The 21738-nt window shown below is 42.7% G+C and overlaps 1 protein-coding gene across 1 annotated transcript in view; it reads right to left on the reverse strand.

Moving 5' to 3' along the window:
- Positions 1-4224: 4224 nt before the first annotated feature.
- The window catches only part of LOC126106122 (uncharacterized), a 246989-nt gene continuing 229475 nt past the window's right edge, over positions 4225-21738 (reverse strand). Inside the window, exon 8 of the mRNA XM_049912367.1 lies at positions 4225-4640. Within this exon, the coding sequence (XP_049768324.1) occupies positions 4346-4640 (295 nt within the window). The 3' untranslated portion in view covers positions 4225-4345. The remainder of the gene's footprint in view (positions 4641-21738) is intronic.

Below are 21738 nucleotides of genomic sequence, written 5' to 3' on the forward strand. Positions count from 1 at the left end.
CGTATTAAAAAAATGAAAGAAAGAGGTTGACTTGTAGGATGTACTATTGTTTTCTTTTTTTATTTTATTTACTTTATTTTATTTTTTTATTACACAATGTGAGAAGCAACAGCAGTCCACACTTCTGGAGTTAGAGTCAACACTGATTCCAGACTGAGCATTCGGAATTTTTTCATGTATGATGTAGTCATACCTGTACTTCTACAGTAATCTTTTTCTCTTACAGGGAAATGCAGTTTCTCACCTTCTGTGTCAGAATCTGTGCTTTTGTTCAATGAATTGTCATTTCCTCAGAGGCTAATGGTAGTTTGCCTGCAGTTATTACACATAAATAATACCCAAGCAAATAAAATCTCTGCCATAAATGGTGAAGGTGAAGACATCATACTTGCTATTACTGATACCATTCCTTGCTACCCACTTTGCAGCTGGTGACCCATCACAACATCCAGTCCATGTGAAGTGCAAGATAAGGACACACTATTGTAAGGGAGTTGAAGCAAACAACCTGTCTTAATTAGATAAAAAATTAATTTATTATGAAGGAATAATTTTTTAAGCTTATGGTTTTTATTCCTTTCTGGGTTTCATCTTATCTCATTGAGCCTGTAAGATAGTGGAAAGGCCAGTACATCAAGAACAGATCAGTACTAGGTCAATGGAAATCTGCAATACCTTGAAAGTTGCCATGTCAGAATATGAATTCTATGTTTTGTGCTTTAAATGTTTTCTACTTGCATTATTTATATCAAACAAACAGTTTGGAATGTAATTAGTAGAACTACTCTAGTGGTTCAATAAACTTGGATGCATACTGTACTATGAAACTCTTTGTAGTTTCTATGTAATGTAAACAATCACAGTTGCTGCTACATTTCAATTACTGGCGTAAGAAGTAATAAATGTATCAGATGATACATAACCAGATTACTGAAAATCCATGATAGGAACATAAACTTTTACATAATAATGAAGTAATTAACATTTTTGCACAAATCACTGTTTCAGACAAATAGGATCTTACATTTAAGCAAGTTAGCTGGAGTATTTATGTTGAATATGAAACTTTATACAAAAACTCACTGGGATTTTCTGTTCAATTATTCAGAATTGTGAAACTTTCATTGTAATTTGTGATGATCTAGCAAACAGCAATGTAAGCATTCATGCATGTTGTTGTTGTTGTGGTCTTCAGTCCTGAGACTGGTTTGACGTAGCTCTCCATGCTACTCTATCCTGTGCAAGCTTCTTCATCTACCAGTACTTACTGCAACCTACATACTTCTGAATCTGCTTAGTGTATTCATCACTTGGTCTCCCTCTACGATTTTTACCCTCCACACTGCCCTCCAATGCTAAATTTGTGATCCCCTGATGCCTCAGAACATGTCCTACCAACTAGTCCGTTCTTCTTGTCAAGTTGTGCCACAAACTCATTTTCTCTCCAATTCTATTCAGTACCTCCTCATTAGTTATGTGATCTGCCCATCTAGTGTATTCATCATTTGGACTCCCTCTACGATTTTTACCCTCCACACTGCCCTCCAATGCTAAATTTGTGATCCCCTGATGCCTCAGAACATGTCCTACCAACTAGTCCCTTCTTCTTGTCAAGTTGTGCCACAAACTCATTTTCTCTCCAATTCTATTCAGTACCTCCTCATTAGTTATGTGATCTACCCATCTAATCTTCAGCATTCTTCTGTAGCACCACATTTTGAAACCTTCTATTTTCTTCTTGTCCAAACTATTTATCGTCCATGTTTCACTTCCATACATGGCTACACTCCATACTAATACTTTCAGAAACAACTTCCTGACACTTAAATCTATACTCGATGTTAACAAATTTCTCTTCTTCAGAAACACTTTCCTTGCCATTGCCAGTCTACATTTTATTTCCTCTCTACATCGATCATCGTCAGTTATTTTTCTCCCCAAATAGCAAAACTCCTTTACTACTATAAGCGTCTCATTTCCTAATCTAATTCCCTCAGCATCACTTGACTTAAGTCGACTACATTCCATTATCCTCATTTTGCTTTTGTTGATGTTCATCTTATATCCTCCTTTCAAGACACTGTCTATTCTGTTCAACTGCTCTTCCAAGTCCTTTGCTGTCTCTGACAGAATTACGATGTCATCGGCGAACCTTAAAGTTTTTATTTCTTCTCCATGGATTTTAATACCTACTCTGAATTTTTCTGTTGTTTCCTTTACTGCTTGCTCAATATACAGATTGAATAACATTGGGGAGAGGCTACAACCCTGTCTCACTCCCTTCCCAACCACTGTTTCCCTTTTGTGCCCCTCGACTCTTATAACTGCCATCTGGTTTCTGTACAAATTGTAAGTAGCCTTTTGCTCCCTGTATTTTACCCCTGCCACCTTTAGAATTTGAAAGAGAGTATTCCAGTCAACATTGTCAAAAGCTTTCTCTAAGTCTACAAATGCTAGAAACATAGGTTTGCCTTTCCTTAATCTTTCTTCTACGATAAGTCCTGTCAGTATTGCCTCACATGTTCCAACATTTCTACGGAATCCAAACTGATCTTCCTTGAGGTCAACTTCTACCAATTTTTCCATTCATCTGTAAAGTTTTTGCATTAGTATTTTGCAGCGGTGACTTATTAATCTGATAGTTCGGTAATTTTCACATCTGTCAACACCTGCTTTCTTTGGGATAGGAATTATTATATTATTCTTGAAGTCTGAGGGTATTTCGCCTGTCTCATACATCTTGCTCACCAGATGGTAGAGTTTTGTCAGGACTGGCTCTCCCAAGGCCGTCAGTAGTTCTAATGGAATGTTGTCTACTCCTGGGGCCTTGTTTCGACTCAGCTCTTTCAGTGCTCTGTCAAACTCTTCACGCAGTATCGTATCTCCCATTCCATCTTCATCTACATCCTCTTCCATTTCAATAATATTGTCCTCAAGTACATCACCCTTGTATAGACCCTCTATATACTCTCTATATACTCCTTCCACCTTTCTGCTTTCCCTTCTTTGCTTCGAAATGGGTTTCCAACTGAGCTCTTGATATTCCCTTAGATTTGTCCTCTAGCCATCCCTGCTTAGCCATATTGCACTTCCTGTCGATCTCACTTCTGAGATATTTGTATTCCTTTTTACCTGCTTCATTTACTGCATTTTTATATTTTCTCCTTTCATCAATTAAATTCAATATTTCTTCTATTACACAAGAATTTCTACTAGCCCTCGTCTTTTTACCTACTGTACTTGATCCTCTGCTGCCTTCACTACATCATCCCTCAGAGCTACCCATTCTTCTTCTACTGTATTTCTTTCCTCATTCTTGTCAATTGTTCCCTTATGCTCTCCCTGAAACTCTGTACAACCTCTGGTTTAGTCAATTTATCCAGGTCCCATCTCCTTAAATTCCCACCTTTTTGCAGTTTCTTTCATTTTAATCTACAGTTCATAACCAATAGATTGTGGTCAGAGTCCACATCTGCCCCTGGAAATATCTTACAATTTAAAATCTGGTTCCTAAATCTCTGTCTTACCATTATATAATCTATGTGATACCTTCTAGTATCTCCAGGATTCTTCCAAGTATACAACCTTCTTTTATGATTCTTGAACCAAGTGTTAGCTATGATTAAGTTATGCTCTGTCTAAAATTGTACCAGATAGCTTCCTCTTTCATTTCTTACCCCCAGTCCATATTCACCTACTATGTTTCCTTCTCTTCCTTTTCCTACTCTCGAATTCCAGTCACCCATGACAACTAAATTTTTGTCTTCCTTCATTATCTGAATAATTTCTTTTATCTAATCATACATTTCATTGATTTCTTCATCATCCACAGAGCTATTTGGCATATAAACCTGTACCACTGTAGTAGGCATGGGCTTCGTGTCTAGCTTCTTCAAGCATAGTTGTAGCCAAATGTCCCTCAATGTTGTAATGGAGTTTGTGGTGTCAAGACTGTGTTACATTATGTTAGAAGTTTGTAATGAACGTTTTAAGGTTACATACTGCATTGTGTGCAAATCATTTTGTAGATAGTGCATGGCAGATTGCCTGACAATATGAGAAAAACAACTGCAGCCTCCACTTTTAATGTAGGTGCTATAAAATTTACTGAATTACCTCACCCATTATTTATTGTCAGACTGGAACTTAAGTTTGAAGTGCAGCAATTGAACCTGCAATCATTTCAAGCCCACATTTCACACAGATTACTTTTACATGTAATGGAAATAAAGTGGAGGGCAGTTCAAGGAAAAATATAGAAAATCTTTAAAAATAGTTCCTCATAAGAGTCACTCTAATTGGTAGTTTGGAATGGAAATGAGACCAGCTGCAGGACACGGACACTTCATTTATTGAGAACAGTGGAGTAGAGCAGCGAACATAGGCACAGTGAGACCCCACCCACAGGTGGAGTGGGGGTGGGAGCGGGCACCGCACTGGCTGCTTGTGGGCGGCGGTGGCTGTGGGGTATCTCGTTGCTTTCCTCTTCCTGAGTAGGAGTGTTGTTCACTATGGTACCCATGATCCACTTCCTGTAGTAGCCGACGAACATGAAGTAGTTGCTTTTGGCCGGTGAGCTACAATTGCGCATGAAGTCATCTCTCACTGGTACCATGTCAGAGATGATGCCATTCAAAAACCTGAAGAGAAAGTAAATATCACACAGATGTCACTTGTATTAACATATAGAAATATTTCAGGAATAGTAACAGTACGCAAGAAGCTCAATATTTTTCGTTATGCTCTATGGTCAACTTTTTAATCCATTGAGATACTCCTTTTTTATTCATTTATTTATTTCATTTTATATTTTTTTCAGATACTGTGATATTGTAACAGTAATCCTATTGAGAAGGAGAACCTTCTGAGATCAGGAAGGAGTTGAGGAATATGTTAACATAAGACAAGGGCATCACAAAACATTACTATGTATAAAGTTTTAACAATAAACTATTGCTGTTTCTAATCCATTAAATTTTGGGAGTGCAACAGCCACACAGATACTACTTGTTCCACTGATATTTTGGCTGCATACCATTCAGCCATCCTCGGAGTGAGTCACAAGACTAACGACAAAGTCCCAAGTGTGGCCTCGTATCATCCACCGTGGCAGTACTGCACATGTGGGTCACAGATGCTGGTTAATGGCAAAGAGGTACCCATGTGCCACCTGTGGTGAAAGCATTCTGACACACACCCTCATATTGATGCATATTCAGTGGTGGTAATACCTTGACAGATTCTCTGCAATTTAATTAAACCAAGAGCTGGACACCATGCCTTATCCAAATTAAAACCATTACAGTAGAGCGTCGATTATCCGAACGTCGGTCAACCGAACGACCGCTTAACCAAACTGTGTACTTGCTCGCACCTGTTACTCTCCCATCCTACCGTCCATCATCCTCCTCACTCCCAAACCAAGCAATAGATTGCAATGAATGTGATGAAGATGACGTTCATGAATGGATGAATATTGATGATGCAGATCCAGAACACCAAATCATGCAGGACAGCGAGATTGTAAACGCCGTCACTGATAAAGATGACGCCACCAGTATCTCATCAATCAGCGCTCCAGAAAGTGAAGATGAAAGTATACCAACAGCTTCTTAGGCGTTCACTTGTTTAGATACTGCCTTGCGATGGTTTGAAGCCCAAGGTGAAAGTGACCACTTTCAGATATCTGTAATGAAAAAAGTATGTGACTTAGCTGCTCGTAAGCGTGTAGGCTTGCTTAGACAGACCAAAATAAAGGACTTTTTTAAACGTTAATTTTGTGTAGTGTGTGTATTGTTTATGCAAAATGCATATGTAATATGTATATATTTTTGTTTAATAAACTGTGCCACATACTATATATTACTACTGAAGTTGCCTTTGTACGTTACTTTGTAATACTAAAAGAGATGCCTGTTTTTATGAATAAATTTACTGTACAGTACTTCTTTTTGGCAAATAAACATGTACAGTTCGATTATCCGAACAAACCAGTTTTCCGAACACCCATGTCCCCCAATTACTTCGGATAATCGACGCTCTACTGTACCTCTATTTATTAAGTTATTGGTCAATGTAATATCTATGCCTTCCTTGAACACAAAATCCCAAAAGGAAGAGGGATATTAAAATATTCATGTCATTATAGTTCATCAAATGGTCCCTATCTGTACAATGTTCTGCCACAGCTATCTTATTTGGCTGTAGTATCTGTGTGTATCTTTGGTGTTCCACACATCTCCCATGAATGGTGCATGTTATCTGACCTACATATGATGTACCACAATTTCCACAAGGAATTGGATACACACCTTCCTTACATGGCAATAACTCATATTGCTACTTGTACTTACGATAGTTAATGGAACCTGGAAATTAAAAGGCAAGTCACTACAGTTGGTTCATCAGCTGCATTGAATAGCTGTTGCTTATCATTGATTGGTAGCTTAATATTTACTTGATCACAATCACATTTTAAAAGAAAATAATAACCTACATCTGTAACAATAGAATTCAGTTTACAATACAGTATAACATGTCACAAAGATTCAGAATGAACACTATGACTTATAGAGTAGAAAGAAAGAAGTTTCAGTCATTGAGCCTGGCATTCAGATAATTTGTAGCAGGACTGGTTATGGGAAATTTTAAAAATTTTAATTTTAGTTAGCAGGGTCTCCCAGTTTATTAATTTATGTTAGATGGGAGCTTGTTGAATATCTTATCACCAGAGTATACAGGGTGTTACAAAAAGGTACGGCCAAACTTTCAGGAATCATTCCTCACACACAAAGAAAGAAAATGTGTTATGTGGATATGTGTCCGGAAACGCTTACTTTCCATGTTAGAGCTCATTTTATTACTTCTCTTCAAATCACATTAATCATGAAATGGAAACACACAGCAACAGAACGTACCAGCATGACTTCAAACACTTTGTTACAGGAAATGTTCAAAATGTCCTCCATTGGCAAGGATACATGCATCCACCCTCCGTCACATGGAATCCCTGATGCGCTGATGCAGCCCGGGAGAATGGCATATTGTATCACAGCCATCCACAATACGAGCACAAAGAGTCTCTACATTTGGTACCGGGGTTGCGTAGACAAGAGCTTTCAAATGCCCCCATAAATGAAAGTCAAGAGGGTTGAGGTCAGGAGAGTGTGGAGGCCACGGAATTGGTCCGCCTCTACCAATTCATTGGTCACCAAATCTGTTGTTGACAAGCGTACGAACACTTTGACTGAAATGCGCAGGAGCTCCATCATGCACGAACCACATGTTGTGTCGTACTTGTAAAGGCACATGTTCTAGCAGCACAGGTAGAATATCCCCTATGAAATCATGATAACGTGCTCCATTGAGTGTAGGTGGAAGAACATGGGGCCCAATCAAGACATCACCAACAATGCCTGCCCAAACGTTCACAGAAAATCTGTGTTGATGACGTGATTGCACAATTGCGTGCGAATTCTCGTCAGCCCACAAATGTTGATTGTGAAAATTTACAATTTGATCACGAAACTAAAATGAGCTCTAACATGGAAATTAAGCATTTCCGGACACATGTCCGCATAACATCTTTTCTTTATTTGTCTGTGAGGAATGTTTCCTGAAAGTTTGGCCGTACCTTTTTGTAACACCCTGTATAACTCAATTCTGAACCCTGGGCATGGAGGCAAAGTCTACATGGAAACAATTTTTGTGTCTCGTATTGTGACTGCATCACAGTTCAGTTGAAAAGTGCCCCATCGTTTTCACTCTTGTGTGTGTTGTAAACTCGGCCAGAAGTCGAAACAGTGTGAAAGAAGATTCACCGACCTAATGATTTTCTTCCATTGCTCCACTGCCCAAGTTTTATTGCTTCGACACCACATTTTCTTACCATGGGCCTTTGCGTCGCTGATGAGTGGTTATGGAATTCCAGCTCACCCTGAAATTCCCTGCTTATGGAACTCCATTTGTGTTGTTTTTGTGCTAACAAGGTTCACAAGAATGACAATTATTATCAGCAACAAAAACAATTAAGGTTTAAACTTATTGGGATGCAAGTGTGATACTGCCAAGATCCTTAAAAAGGGCATCTGCAAGACATACAATTATCTATTTCACTCATTATTCTTACTGCTCACTTTTGCTGAGCAAACACTTTATTTACTTTAGTTGCACTGCCCCAGTACTTAAGTCCATAAGACAAGAAGGTATGACAATATGCAGAATAAGCCAACACTCTGGTCTTCAGGTGGACATTGTGACAGATGCTTCTAAGGGCATAACACACTGAACTGAGCTTCTCCATTAGTTTAGCTATGAGTTGATAGTGGTTTAACTTGTTAACTATGAGGGTAATCCCAAAAGTAAGTGCTGGGGCCACAGGGAGACTGTTTGGTGGCTATTGGCCACGCTGTTTTTTTCCTTGCTCCCTCCAATCTGTACAGAACCCACCACACATCCACTTGAGCTTCCAGTCCTGGCTTGGCAGCCAGTTGTAATGGAGCTCCTGTTAGCCACCTGGTGTGAATGTGGCACAGTTATTTGGTTTTTGAATGCAAAAAATGTTAACCTGATTGACATTTGTTGACAGTTGCTGGAAGTATATGGAGAGTCATGTATGGATGTCAAAAAGGTCTGCAAGTGGTGTTGGTAGTTTTCACATGGTTGAACTGAAATTCATGAGGAAAGAAATGAGACCACCAATTCCCAAAGAGGCAGTCACAGACGTTGAACAAATCATGCTTCAAGATCAGCCAATCACTCTCAACGAGCTCTGCAATGTTGTTCCTAAGGTTTCACCAAGCACCATTCACCAAACATTAACTGGAGTAAATTTCAGAAGTTGTGTGTAAGATGGGTCCCAAGAATGTGGATAGAAGGCCTCAAACACCAACATGTTGGAACTTTCTAACAATTTCTTTGACACTATGGAGATGAAAAGGACAACCTTTTGGATTCAATTGTCATGCTTGATGAAATCTGGGCTATCCACTTCACATCTGAGACCAAACAACAATCATGTGAGTGACAGGCCAGCCGGAGTGGCCGTGCGGTTCTAGGCGCTACAGTCTGGAGCCGAGCGACCGCTACGGTCGCAGGTTCAAATCCTGCCTTGGGCATGGATGTGTGTGATGTCCTTAGGTTAGTTAGGTTTACTTAGTTCTAAGTTCTAGGCAACTGATGACCTCAGAAGTTAAGTCGCATAGTGCTCAGAGCCATTTGAACCATTTGTGAGTGGCAGCATTTCGTTTCATCCGAGCCATGAAAATTCAAAAGAACACAGGCTGCCAGTAAAGTCATGGCAACTGTGTTTTGGGATCGAAAGCGGAAATTGTCGGTCAACTTCATGGTTCCTGGGGCAACAACAAATGCCAGTAGGTATTGTCAGACATTAAGAATACTCAGACAGGTGATTCAGAACTGAAGAAGAGGAATGTTGAGTAGGGGTCTAAGCCTTTTCTAAGAAAATGCTTGCCCCCACATGCCCATCAAATCGTGGAACTTCTGCAAACAGTCTGGATGGGACATCAGTACCCACCCACCCTACAGTCAGGACTTAGCACCCACTGACTAACACTTGTTTCAGAAGTTGAAAGAACACTTGGCTGGAAGGCACTTCAGTGATGATGACAAGGTGAAAGATGAGTAAAATGCTTCTTCAGAAGCATGGTGATGTGCTGGTATGACACTGGCATACAAAAACTGCTACAGCATTTACAAAAATGCATCAATCGAAACAGTGATCATGCAGAAAAATAGAAGAATGCTCAAGCTTCAAAACTATGTACAATTTATTTTAAAGAACTATTATTTATATTTTTTAAAAAATTGGAGGCCTTACTTTTGGGATCACCCTCCTCGTATCTAGACCCTGAGGAACTAATGTCTGCCGGTGGTGTTTTTAGTGTCTACATAAGTAAATGCAATGCAACTGTATTTAGTTGTTTATTACTCAGTGCAGTGTTTGCAGCCACTGTGGGGAAGTAATAACTTCATTTGGTAGCCAATGATTTGAAAGTGTTACCATTTTTGGCAAAGCTGTTTTCTGGGGGGCCTAACATTTGGATGACTATTTTCGACAATATTATGAAAATGACAGATTGCTACTGACCATACAGGGGAAATGTTGAACTGCAGACGGGCACAGCAAAAGATTGCTAACATTCAAGCTTTTGGCCAAAGGGCCTTCTTTCAAAGTGGTAAACACACACACACATCCACATGCACATGACCAAAGCCTCTGGGCCCTTTTAACATCACAGATTAAGGGTCGACCTGCGACAGCAATCGCACAACTTGCATACGGGCTGCTAGACGCTGCCGTGAGCATTAAGAGTGCATTGCGGTCGCAGGCACGCATATTGCGTACGGGCCGCGAGGTGCTGCCACGAGCGCAACCGTATATAAGTGCCGATGGAGTTCGGCCAGCTCTCATTTTGTTGGCATCTCATTTTTGCCTATATTCTCATTTGCTTAGTTGCTTAGCTCTTATTCGTTTATGGGTCATGTTATTGTGCTCTCTTTCAGCCATTCTGATTGTTTTGATTTACTCCCAACTGAAAAGTGCTCATTTTGACATTTCACTTTTGCATATTTCTCATTTTGCTAATAATATGCTCCTTAACTTTTTACAGTTGAATTGATTAACATAGTCTCATGTACTGTGTTCATTTCAGCCTGTTCATATTTTGATGTTCTTTAAATACTGTAATAATTATCAGAAGCATTTCTTCCCTTAAACTTGTGTAAAGTATTCTCGATGTAGCATTTGTTCTGTAACATGGGTGTAAGGTTCTGAATATAAATTATATACGAAACTGTGCTTTAAAAGGAATTTATTTTTTCAGTTTGTACTACATCAGACGACAATTTTGTGATATGAGGGAGAAATTTGAGGGGCGAACCCATGGAAATAGTCTTAAGTGATCCCCTTTAAAAATAAAAAAATGTGTGGCACTGAAAGACGTGACACTGTAGGCACCATAAATTTATATATATAAAATTTATACATCACACTCTGAAGCAGGACTGTGCACAGCAACAGCGCCTGATGGAAGAAGCAATCTGTGGAAGAAATAGTTTTGGGTGGTGAGAAGGGTAGATAGCAAGGTATGGGTGGGAGAACATGTAGTGCTCCTTTTGAGAGCTTGAAGGGACATGGTGGGGACAGGGCAGGGCTACTAGGTGCAGTGGGAGGTTGAGCAGGAGGGGGGAGGCGTGGCGAGAGGAGTGGGAGAGGAGAGAGGCAGAGGAGGGGAAAAAAGAGAGAGCCTAGTGGGTGCATTGGTGGAATAGAAGGCTATGTAGTGCTGGAAAGGGGAAAGGCAAGGGGATAGGTGGCTGAAGGACAGGGCCTAACAGAGGTTGACACCAGGGGGTTTCAGGAATGTAGAATATATTGTAGAGACAATTCCCACCTGCACAATTCAGAAAAGTTGGTGTCAGTGGAAAGGATCCAGATGGCACAGGCTGTGAAGTAGTCATCGAAGTGAAGCACATTGTATTGGGCAGCATGTTCAGAAACTGGGTGGTCCAGCTGTTTATTGGATGCAGTTTGTCGGTGGCCATTCATGCAGGTAGACAGGTTGTTGATTGTCGTGCCTGTGTAGAATGTAGCACAGTGGTTGCAGCTCAGCTTCCAGATTATATGATTGGTTTCACACGTAGCCCCACTTTTGATGGGATAGGTGATGCTTCTGACCAGACTAGAGTAGGTGGTGGCAGGAGGATATATGGGACAGTTCTTGCACCTAGGTCTATTACAGGGATATGAGCCATGAGGCATGGATTATATAATCCATCTGATACCTACTAGTATCTCCAGGATTCTTCCATGTATACAACCTTCTTTTATGATTCTTGTTAGCTATGATGCAAAATTCTACTAGACAGCTTCCTCTTTCATTTCTTAACCCCAATCCATATTCACCTCCTGCCACTGAACTTCACTAATTCCCACAATATCTAACTTTAACCTATCCATTTCCCTTTTTAAATTTTCTAACCTACCTGTCTGACTAAGGGATCTGACATTTCATGCTCCGATCCGTAGAACGCCAGTTTTCTTTCTCCTGATAACGACGTCCTCTTGAGTAGTCCCCGCCCGGAGATCCGAATGGGGGACTATTTTACCTCCGGAATATTTTACCCAATAGGACTCCATCATCATTTAACCATACAATAAATCTGCATGCCCTCGGGAAAAATTACGGCTGTAGTTTCCCCTTGCTTTCAGCCGTTCTCAGTACCAGCACAGCAAGGCCGTTTTGGTTAGTGTTACAAGGCCAGATCAGTCAATCATCCAGACTGTTGCCCCTGCAACTACTGAAGAGGCTGCTGCCCCTCTTCAGGAACCACACATTTGTCTGGCCTCTCAAGAGATACCCCTCCATTGTTGTTGCACCTACGGTACGGCCATCTGTATCGCTGAGGCACGCAAGCCTCCCCACCAATGGCAGGGTTCATGGTTCATGGGGGGGATTTTTGTAATACACAAGTATAAATATGAAAACCACCAATAGCTGTGCAAACTTTTAAATCAACATGGCAGCTGCTCGGTTTGCTTCTGTCAGCCAAGTGTTGTAGAAACTGAGCTCTAAGATGGAAATAAAGCGTTTCCAGAGCCATGTCCATGTAACATTTTTTCTTCCATTACATGTGAGGAATGTTTCTGAATAGTGTTGTCATACCTTTCTGTTACACCCTGTGTTACTGCTGTGGCATAGTAAACCAATTTTTGTTGCTCTGTGTCGACCGACAATTCATTTTGTCGAAAGGTGCGAGTCCAAAGGGGTGGGTTGGTAGTGACCCGCAAAAAAGTTTTTGGAGAAATGTTTGTATTTTTACAAATATATCAATTTCCAAATTTCTCCGCTAGCTTTCCGAGAATGAGATAGCATAAAAACGTGTCTGGAACATAAATAAATATAGAATGCAACAAGGAAAAGGAGTTTCAATTTATGAAACGAAAAACGATGGAATGTTTACAAATAATTTTAAAATTTGTAAACGATGAATTTAATGACTGTTATATATAAAAGAAACGCAATTTTCTTCGTTTTTTATATTACAACAAGAAAACAAAGAGGTAAAATTGAAACAATAAGAATAAACGAAGCACTGCTCTTTCACTAAAAGATGAAGACCTGTCCTGGGAAAAATGGTCTACTGCTGGATGAACAAAAGTTACGTTTTAAGCACAGAGGACTGAAGAGTAATACTACCAGAGCCCGTCCGGCTGGATGTGTGGTCTAACGCACTGCTTCCCAAATGAGAAGGCGTGCCGGTCCCCGGCACGAATCCAGTCGTCAGATTAGTGTTGAGGTCTGGTGTGTCGGCCAGCCTGTGGATGGTTTTTAAAGCGGCTTTCCATCTACCTCAGCGAATGCGGATTGGTTCCCCTTATCTACCTCAGTTACACTATGTTGGCAAGTGCTGCACAAACACTGTCTCCATGTATACGTACACCATAATTACTCTACCACACATTTGGGGTTGCACTCGTCTGGCATGAGGAAATGTTCCCATGGGGGGAGGGGGAGGGCGGGAGTCCACAGGGGCAGAACCACACAATAACCCCTGTGGGGCAGTGGTGGGGAGGATGCACTTATGTGTCCTGTTGTTGGATTGTGAACCACTGAGGGCTATGGTGGGATAAAGCCTCTCTGAACGCAGTTTTCCGAAATTCCTTCACCAGGGAAGACGAACGCAATATTCCAGAATTTGAAACACAAACAGCTGCTAGCATGAATTTCTTAGAAGTAGATACCTTAGGGGTTCCGAAGCAACTCAAATCGCTTGATACGGACAAGTCTTCAGGTCCAGATTGTATACCGATTATGTTCCTTTCAGATTACGCTGATACAATAGCTCCCTACTTAGCAATCATATACAACTGCTCGCTCACCGATAGATCTGTACCTACAGATTGGAAAATTGTGCAGGTCGCACCAGTGTTTAAGAAGGGTAGTAGGAGTAATCCATCGAACTACAGACCTATATCATTGACGTCTTTTTGCAGTAGGGTTTTGGTGCATATATTGCATTCAAACATTATGAATCACCTCGAAGGGAACGATCTATTGATACGTAATCAGCATGGTTTCAGAAAACATCGTTCTTGTGCAACTCGGTTAGCTCTTTATTCGCACAAAGCAATGGCTGCTATCGACAGGGGATCTCAAGTTGATTCTGTATTTCTAGATTTCCGGAAAGCTTTTGACACCGTTCCCCACAAGCGACTTCCAATCAAGCTGCGGGCCTATGGGGTATCGTCTCAGTTGTGCGACTGGATTCGTGATTTCCTGTCAGGAAGGTCGCAGTTCGTAGTAATAGACGGCAAATCATCGAGTAAAATTGAAGTGATATCAGGTGTTCCCCAGGGAAGCGTCCTGGGACCTCTGCTCTTCCTGATCTATGTAAATGACCTGGGTGACAATCTGAGCAGTTCTCTTAGGTTGTTCGCAGATGATGCTGTAATTTACCATCTAGTAAGGTCATCCGAAGACCAGTATCAGTTGCAAAGCGATTTAGAAAAGATTGCTGTATGGTGTGGCAGGTGGCAGCTGACGCTAAATAACGAAAAGTGTGAGGTGATCCACATGAGTTCCAAAAGAAATCCGTTGGGATTCGATTACTCGATAAATAGTACAATTCTCAAGGCTGTCAATTCAACTAAGTACCTGGGCGTTAAAATTACGAACAACTTCATTTGGAAAGACCACATAGATAATATTGTGGGGAAGGCGAGCCAAAGGTTGCGTTTCATTGGCAGGACACTTAGAAGATCCAACAAGTCCACTAAAGAGAGAGCTTACACTACATTCGTTCGTCCTCTGTTAGAATATTGCTGCACGGTGTGGGATCCTAACCAGGTGGGATTGACGGAGGACATCGAAAGGGTACAAAAAGGGCAGCTCGTTTTGTATTATCACGTAATAGGGGAGAGAATGTGGCAGATATGATGCGCGAGTTGGGATGGAAGTCATTAAAGCAAAGACGTTTTTTGTCGCGGCGAGATCTATTTACGAAAATTCAGTCACCAACTTTCTCTTCCGACTGCGGAAATATTTTGTTGAGCCCAACCTACGTAGGTAGGAATGATCATCAAAATAAAATATAACTTACAAATATTAACACTCCAGTCTGCTACACACTCCCTCTGCAGTGACAGCATCCATGTATTTTCGAGGGAAGGTGACCTGTTGACCTGATCTGGTGACCCATGGTGAAGGTGCACTGGCTTGATTGCTGTCTGTTGTCTTCTGAAGGTTGATCGTCTTTGGAATGGAATGTGATGGAATATCCAAAGTGGTGTCTCCTGCTGTGTCTTCCACATTGTTCGATGAATAGTCTGTCAGAAGGGAGGCCGGTTTCAATTGGTCAGTGTTAATAGTTTGTTTTCCTGTTGGCATCGCCACCTTGAAGTGCTTGTCACTGTGAAACAGGACTAGATATGGCCCATCATATTTTGGCTGAAGTGGTGTTCTGACAGCATCATCTCGAATGAAGACGAACTTGCTTGTCACCAGTTGTGGGTGAATAAAAGTCTTCTTGTGGTGGTGACATTCTGTTGGAATTGGTCTTAGTCTCCTCATTGGTTCCTTCAATTTGAAGACGAAGGGTGGGATGTCAGTTACTAATTTCTGTTCATTGAGAAATGCTGCTGGAGAGCTAATTGCTGAACCGTAAGTCATTTCCACTGGTGAAGTATTGACTAGCGGGATTATGTAGGAGCGAAGCCCTAACAGGATCAGAGGAAGCTCTGAAACCCAGCCATCACTCATCTGTGCTTTCAAAGCAGATGTTAACTGACGATGCCATCATTCAATTTTTCCATTTGCTGCAGGATGATATGCTTTAGTTTTAATGTGGACGATGCTCTGTGTGCTTGTGAGACATTTGAAAAGTTGACATTCTAACTGCCTTCCGCGATCAGTAGTATGATATGATTCAAATGGCTCTGAGCACTATGGGACTCAACTTCTGAGGTCATAAGTCCCCTAGAACTTAGAACTACTTAAACCTAACTAACCTAAGGACATCACACACATCCATGCCCGAGGCAGGATTCGAACCTGCGACTGTAGCCTAGAACCGCTCGGCCACTCCGGCCGGCAGATATGATATGAGGCACGCCAAAACGAGATATCCATGTTGAGACTATGACAAATGAAGCTGCTTCTGCTGTGATCTCAGCTAATGGAACTGCTTCTAGCCATCGGGAAAAACGACCAATAATTGTTAGTAAATAGCGATATCCTTGTGATGTGGACTACGACCACATTAATGTGACTGAATCTTGTTGTTTGAGGACAATGGTCCACTGCACTGTTGGTGTGTCTCCAGACTTAACTTCGTCGGCAAGGAATACGTGCAGAAGTCCAGGCCTCCACGTCTTTTTTTAGTGATGGCCAAATGAAGTGCTTTCTCACCAAATTAATGGTTGCTTGAACACCAGGGTGAACTAGATTGTGTAGCGAGTTGAAAATTGCTCGTCGTAGTTGTTGAGGTAATATGGGCGAATCATATCTCCAGCTATGTCACAAACAAGTTCTTTACCATTTAGCAACAGTATTGCTTGAAGTGCAAGGTACGTCGTACTCTTGATGTGTGCAAGGTCTTCGTCACATCGTTGGCTTTCTGAAATTTGTTCCATGGTAACAATTCGAGGTATAGTGATTGAAGGAATTCGTGAACAAGCTTTGCCTGTGAGGTTCTCCTTCCCTGTAGTGTAACGTATGTCTGTGGCGAACTGTCCGATGAAACTAATGTGTCGCATCTGACTTGGAGAAGCTTTGTCCGAACGTTGCTTGAAGATGAAGGTGAGGGGCTTGTGTTCGGTGTAAATTGGAAAATCACGTCCTTCAAGCATGTACTGATAGTACTTCACTGCTGAGTAGGCAGCGAAGAATTCTGTCATAGGTTTAGTTAATTCCTCTCTGCATTTCTCAGTTTCTTGGAGAAGAGTGCTAATGTTTGCAGATTATTGTCTTTGATTTGTTGTAAAGATGCACCACTAGCATAATCTGATGTGTCAACCTTCAAAATTAGAGGTAAATTTGAAGATGAATGAGCCAGAAGTGCTGAATATGCCAAGCTAGTTTTTAGGTCATTAAAGGCTTGTCGAAGATTTTCTGTCCAATTAATTTTCCTGTTATCATTTTTCTTAGTCCCATGGAGTAGGTTCAAAAGCTCTGCATGTTTACTGGCTGAATTTGGTAGTGCTCTTCGGTTAAAATTAATGAGGCCAAGAAATCGGTGCAGTTCTTTTATTGTTCTAGGTAGTATACAGTCAACAATGGTTTATTCTCGATCTGGTAGTGGTCTAATCCCCTCTACAGTTATCACATATCCTAGGAAAAGTACTTCAACTGAACCGAAAATGCATTTCTTCAGATTGATTCTGATGTTGAATTTACTGAGGCATTCGAAAAGCAATTGAAGATGCCTATGGAACTCTTCTTCATCTTGTGATGCCACTACAATGTCATCTACACTACTGGACATTAAAATTGCTACACCACGAAGATGACGTGCTACAGACGCGAAATTTAGCCGACAGGAAGAAGATGCTGTGATATGCAAATGATTAGCTTTTCAGAGCATTCACACAAGGTTGGCGCCAGTGGCGACACCTACAACGTGCTGACATGAGGAAAGTTTCCTATCGATTTCTCTCATACACAAACAGCAGTTGATAGGCGTTGCCTGGTGAAACGTTGTTGTGATGTCTCGTGTAAGGAGGAGAAATGCGTACCATCACGTTTCCGACTTTGACAAAGGTCGGATTGTAGTCTAGAGTGATTGCGGTTTATCGTATCGCGACATTGCTGCTCGCGTTGGTCGAGATCCAATGACTGTTAGCAGAATATGGAATTGGTGTGTTCAGGACGGCAATACGGAACGCCATGCTGGATCCCAACGGCCTCATATCACTAGCAGTCGAGATGACAGGCATCTTATCCGCATTGTTGTAACGGATCGTGCAGCCACGTCTCGATCCATGAGTCAACAGATGGGGTCGTTTGCAAGACAACAACCATCTGCACGAAAAGTTTGACGACATTTGCAGCAGCATGGGCTATCAGCTCGGAGACCATGGCTGCGGTTACCCTTGACGCTGCATCACAGACAGAAGCGCCTGCGATGGTGTACTCAACGACGAACCCGGGTGCACCAATGGCAAAACGTCATTTTTTGGGATGAACCCAGGTTCTGTTTACAGCATCATGATGGTCGCATCCGTGTTTGGCGACATTGTGGTGAATACACATTTGAAGCGTGTATACGTCATCGCAATACTGGCGTATCACCTGGTGTGATGGTATGGGGTGCCATTGGTTACAGGTCTCGGTCACCTCTTTTTCGCATTGACGGCACTTTGAACAGTGGACGCTACATTTCAGATGTGTTACGACCCGTGGCTCTACCCTTCATTCGATCCCTGCGAAACCCTACATTTCAGCAGGATAATTCACGACCGCATGTTGCAGGTCCTGTACGGGCCTTTCTGGATACAGAAAATGTTCGACTGCTGCCCTGGCCAGCACATTCTTCATATCTCCCACCAACTGAAAACGTCTGGTCAATGGTGGGCGAGCAACTGGCTCGTTACAATACGCCAGTCACTATTCTTGATGAACTGTGGTATCGTGTTCAAGCTGCATGGGCATCTGTACCTGTACACGCCATCGAAGCTCTGTTTGACTCAATGCCCAGGCGTATCAAGGCCATTATTGCGGCCAGAGGTCTGGGTACTGATTTCTCAGGATCTATGCACCCAAATTGCGTGAAAATGTAATCACATGTCAGTTCTAGTATAATATATTTGTCCAAAGAATACCCGTTTATCATCTGCATTTTTCCTTGGTGTAGCAATTTTAATGGCCAGTAGTGTAAACCACTGCACTGCACTGCCTCCGGGATCTGTCTTTCTTGGGAACGAAGTGGAGGGGGCTTGCCCAGGCGTTCTTTGACGGCTGGCAGATTTTCATATTAATCATCTGTTGGAACTCTGCTTTAGGTGCTTTAAGTTTATCTGGTGGTAGTCGTCGTACCTTTAGTGCTACATGATGTCCTTCTGTGACAATCGTACGAAAAACAGTGGTATCTGGAAGGTCAAAATGGATGTTTTCTTGGGACAAGTTGGGAAATTTCTTTAGAATAGCAGCATATTTGTGATCTGATGGCATTACATGAACTGTTTCTATGCCCGAGACCTTAATCAATGTGTCAGATGTTGCTGCTGCCGTTACCGTGTCAATAGGTCGTCTGTTCTTGAGGTCTACTAAAAGATTATAATGATGAATGAAGTCTGCTCCGATAATCGGCGACTGCACATCTGCATTTACGAAATTCCATGTGAACTTGCGCCGTAAACCCAAACTGAAGTTGGCCACTGTGGCTGAGCGGTTCTAGGCGCTTCAGTCCGGAATGCTACTGCCACGGTCGCAGGTTCGAATCCTGCCTCGGGCATGGATGTGTGTGATGTCTTTAGGTTAGTTAGGTTTAAGTAGTTCTAAGTCTAGGAGACGGATGACCTCAGATGTTAAGTCCCATAGTGCTTAGAGCCATCTGAAACCAAACTGAGTAATAATAGGCGCTCTCCGTAAATATTAATACCAGTGCCATTTGCAGCATAAAGTTTACGATCTGTTTTCTTTCGGCGATCACTATTAGAAGGCGGAATCACAGAAATGTTAGCTCCAGTGTCAATTAGGTAAATACACTCCTGGAAATGGAAAAAAGAACACATTGACACCGGTGTGTCAGACCCACCATACTTGCTCCGGACACTGCGAGAGGGCTGTACAAGCAATGATCACACGCACGGCACAGCGGACACACCAGGAACCGCGGTGTTGGCCGTCGAATGGCGCTAGCTGCGCAGCATTTGTGCACCGCCGCCGTCAGTGTCAGCCAGTTTGCCGTGGCATACGGAGCTCCATCGCAGTCTTTAACACTGGTAGCATGCCGCGACAGCGTGGACGTGAACCGTATGTGCAGTTGACGGACTTTGAGCGAGGGCGTATAGTGGGCATGCGGGAGGCCGGGTGGACGTATCGCCGAATTGCTCAACACGTGGGGCGTGAGGTCTCCACAGTACATCGATGTTGTCGCCAGTGGTCGGCGGAAGGTGCACGTGCCCGTCGACCTGGGACCGGACCGCAGCGACGCACGGATGCACGCCAAGACCGTAGGATCCTACGCAGTGCCGTAGGGGACCGCACCGCCACTTCTCAGCAAATTAGGGACACTGTTGCTCCTGGGGTATCGGCGAGGACCATTCGCAACCGTCTCCATGAAGCTGGGCTACGGTCCCGCACACCGTTAGGCCGTCTTCCACTCACGCCCCAACATCGTGCAGCCCGCCTCCAGCGGTGTCGCGACAGGCGTGAATGGAGGGACGAATGGAGACGTGTCGTCTTCAGCGATGAGAGTCGCTTCTGCCTTGGTGCCAATGATGGTCGTATGCGTGTTTGGCGCCGTGCAGGTGAGCGCCACAATCAGGACTGCATACGACCGAGGCACACAGGGCCAACACCCGGCATCATGGTGTGGGGAGCGATCTCCTACACTGGCCGTACACCACTGGTGATCGTCGAGGGGACACTGAATAGTGAACGGTACATCCAAACCGTCATCGAACCCATCGTTCTACCATTCCTATACCGGCAAGGGAACTTGCTGTTCCAACAGGACAATGCACGTCCGCATGTATCCCGTGCCACCCAACGTGCTCTAGAAGGTGTAAGTCAACTACCCTGGCCAGCAAGATCTCCGGATCTGTCCCCCATTGAGCATGTTTGGGACTGGATGAAGCGTCGTCTCACGCGGTCTGCACGTCCAGCACGAACGCTGGTCCAACTGAGGCGCCAGGTGGAAATGGCATGGCAAGCCGTTCCACAGGGCTACATCCAGCATCTCTACGATCGTCTCCATGGGAGAATAGCAGCCTGCATTGCTGCGAAAGGTGGATATACACTGTACTAGTGCCGACATTGTGCATGCTCTGTTGCCTGTGTCTATGTGCCTGTGGTTCTGTCAGTGTGATCGTGTGATGTATCTGACCCCAGGAATGTGTCAATAAAGTTTCCCCTTCCTGGGACAATGAATTCACGGTGTTCTTATTTCAATTTCCAGGAGTGTACTTCCGCTACTTCTGTATGAGAGAAATAGACGGCGTGAAAGATGGCTCCGATCACCTGTCACCGCTAGTGTGGAGCGTTTTGAGTTGGACTGTTTGTTGGAATCCTGGATGGGAGATGGTCAAACGAGCATAGGCTCTGACATTTCTTTGCCCTGTGGCGATATTTAAAGTGATACCAGTATAGCGCTCCATTAGGATGAAAACGCTGGGCTGCCCATGACCTGCCTCGTGATCTACTTGGTGAGGAGCGAAGTGAACGTCAGCTGCCTCTTGAACGTGACAATGTTTTCAATTCATTGTATTTCATCGTTAATTCAGCAATCTGCGTTTCTAATTTTGAGATTCTATCGTTACTGGTATCATTTACTTTACTGACTGCAATAGTGGGTGATGCCCGTAAGATTTGAGCACATATATTCGACCCCGATTGTGAAAATTCGACAATTTTGTCAGCCATAGTGGCTATGGTGCCAAGATCATGTTTTCAATTCTTTGTATTTCATCGTTAATTCAGCAATCTGCGTTTCTAATTTTGAGATTCTATCGTTACTGGTATCATTTACTTTACTGACTGCAATAGTGGATGATGC

Source organism: Schistocerca cancellata, chromosome 10 (genome assembly GCF_023864275.1).
Source record: "Schistocerca cancellata isolate TAMUIC-IGC-003103 chromosome 10, iqSchCanc2.1, whole genome shotgun sequence".
Lineage (NCBI taxonomy): Eukaryota > Metazoa > Arthropoda > Insecta > Orthoptera > Acrididae > Schistocerca > Schistocerca cancellata.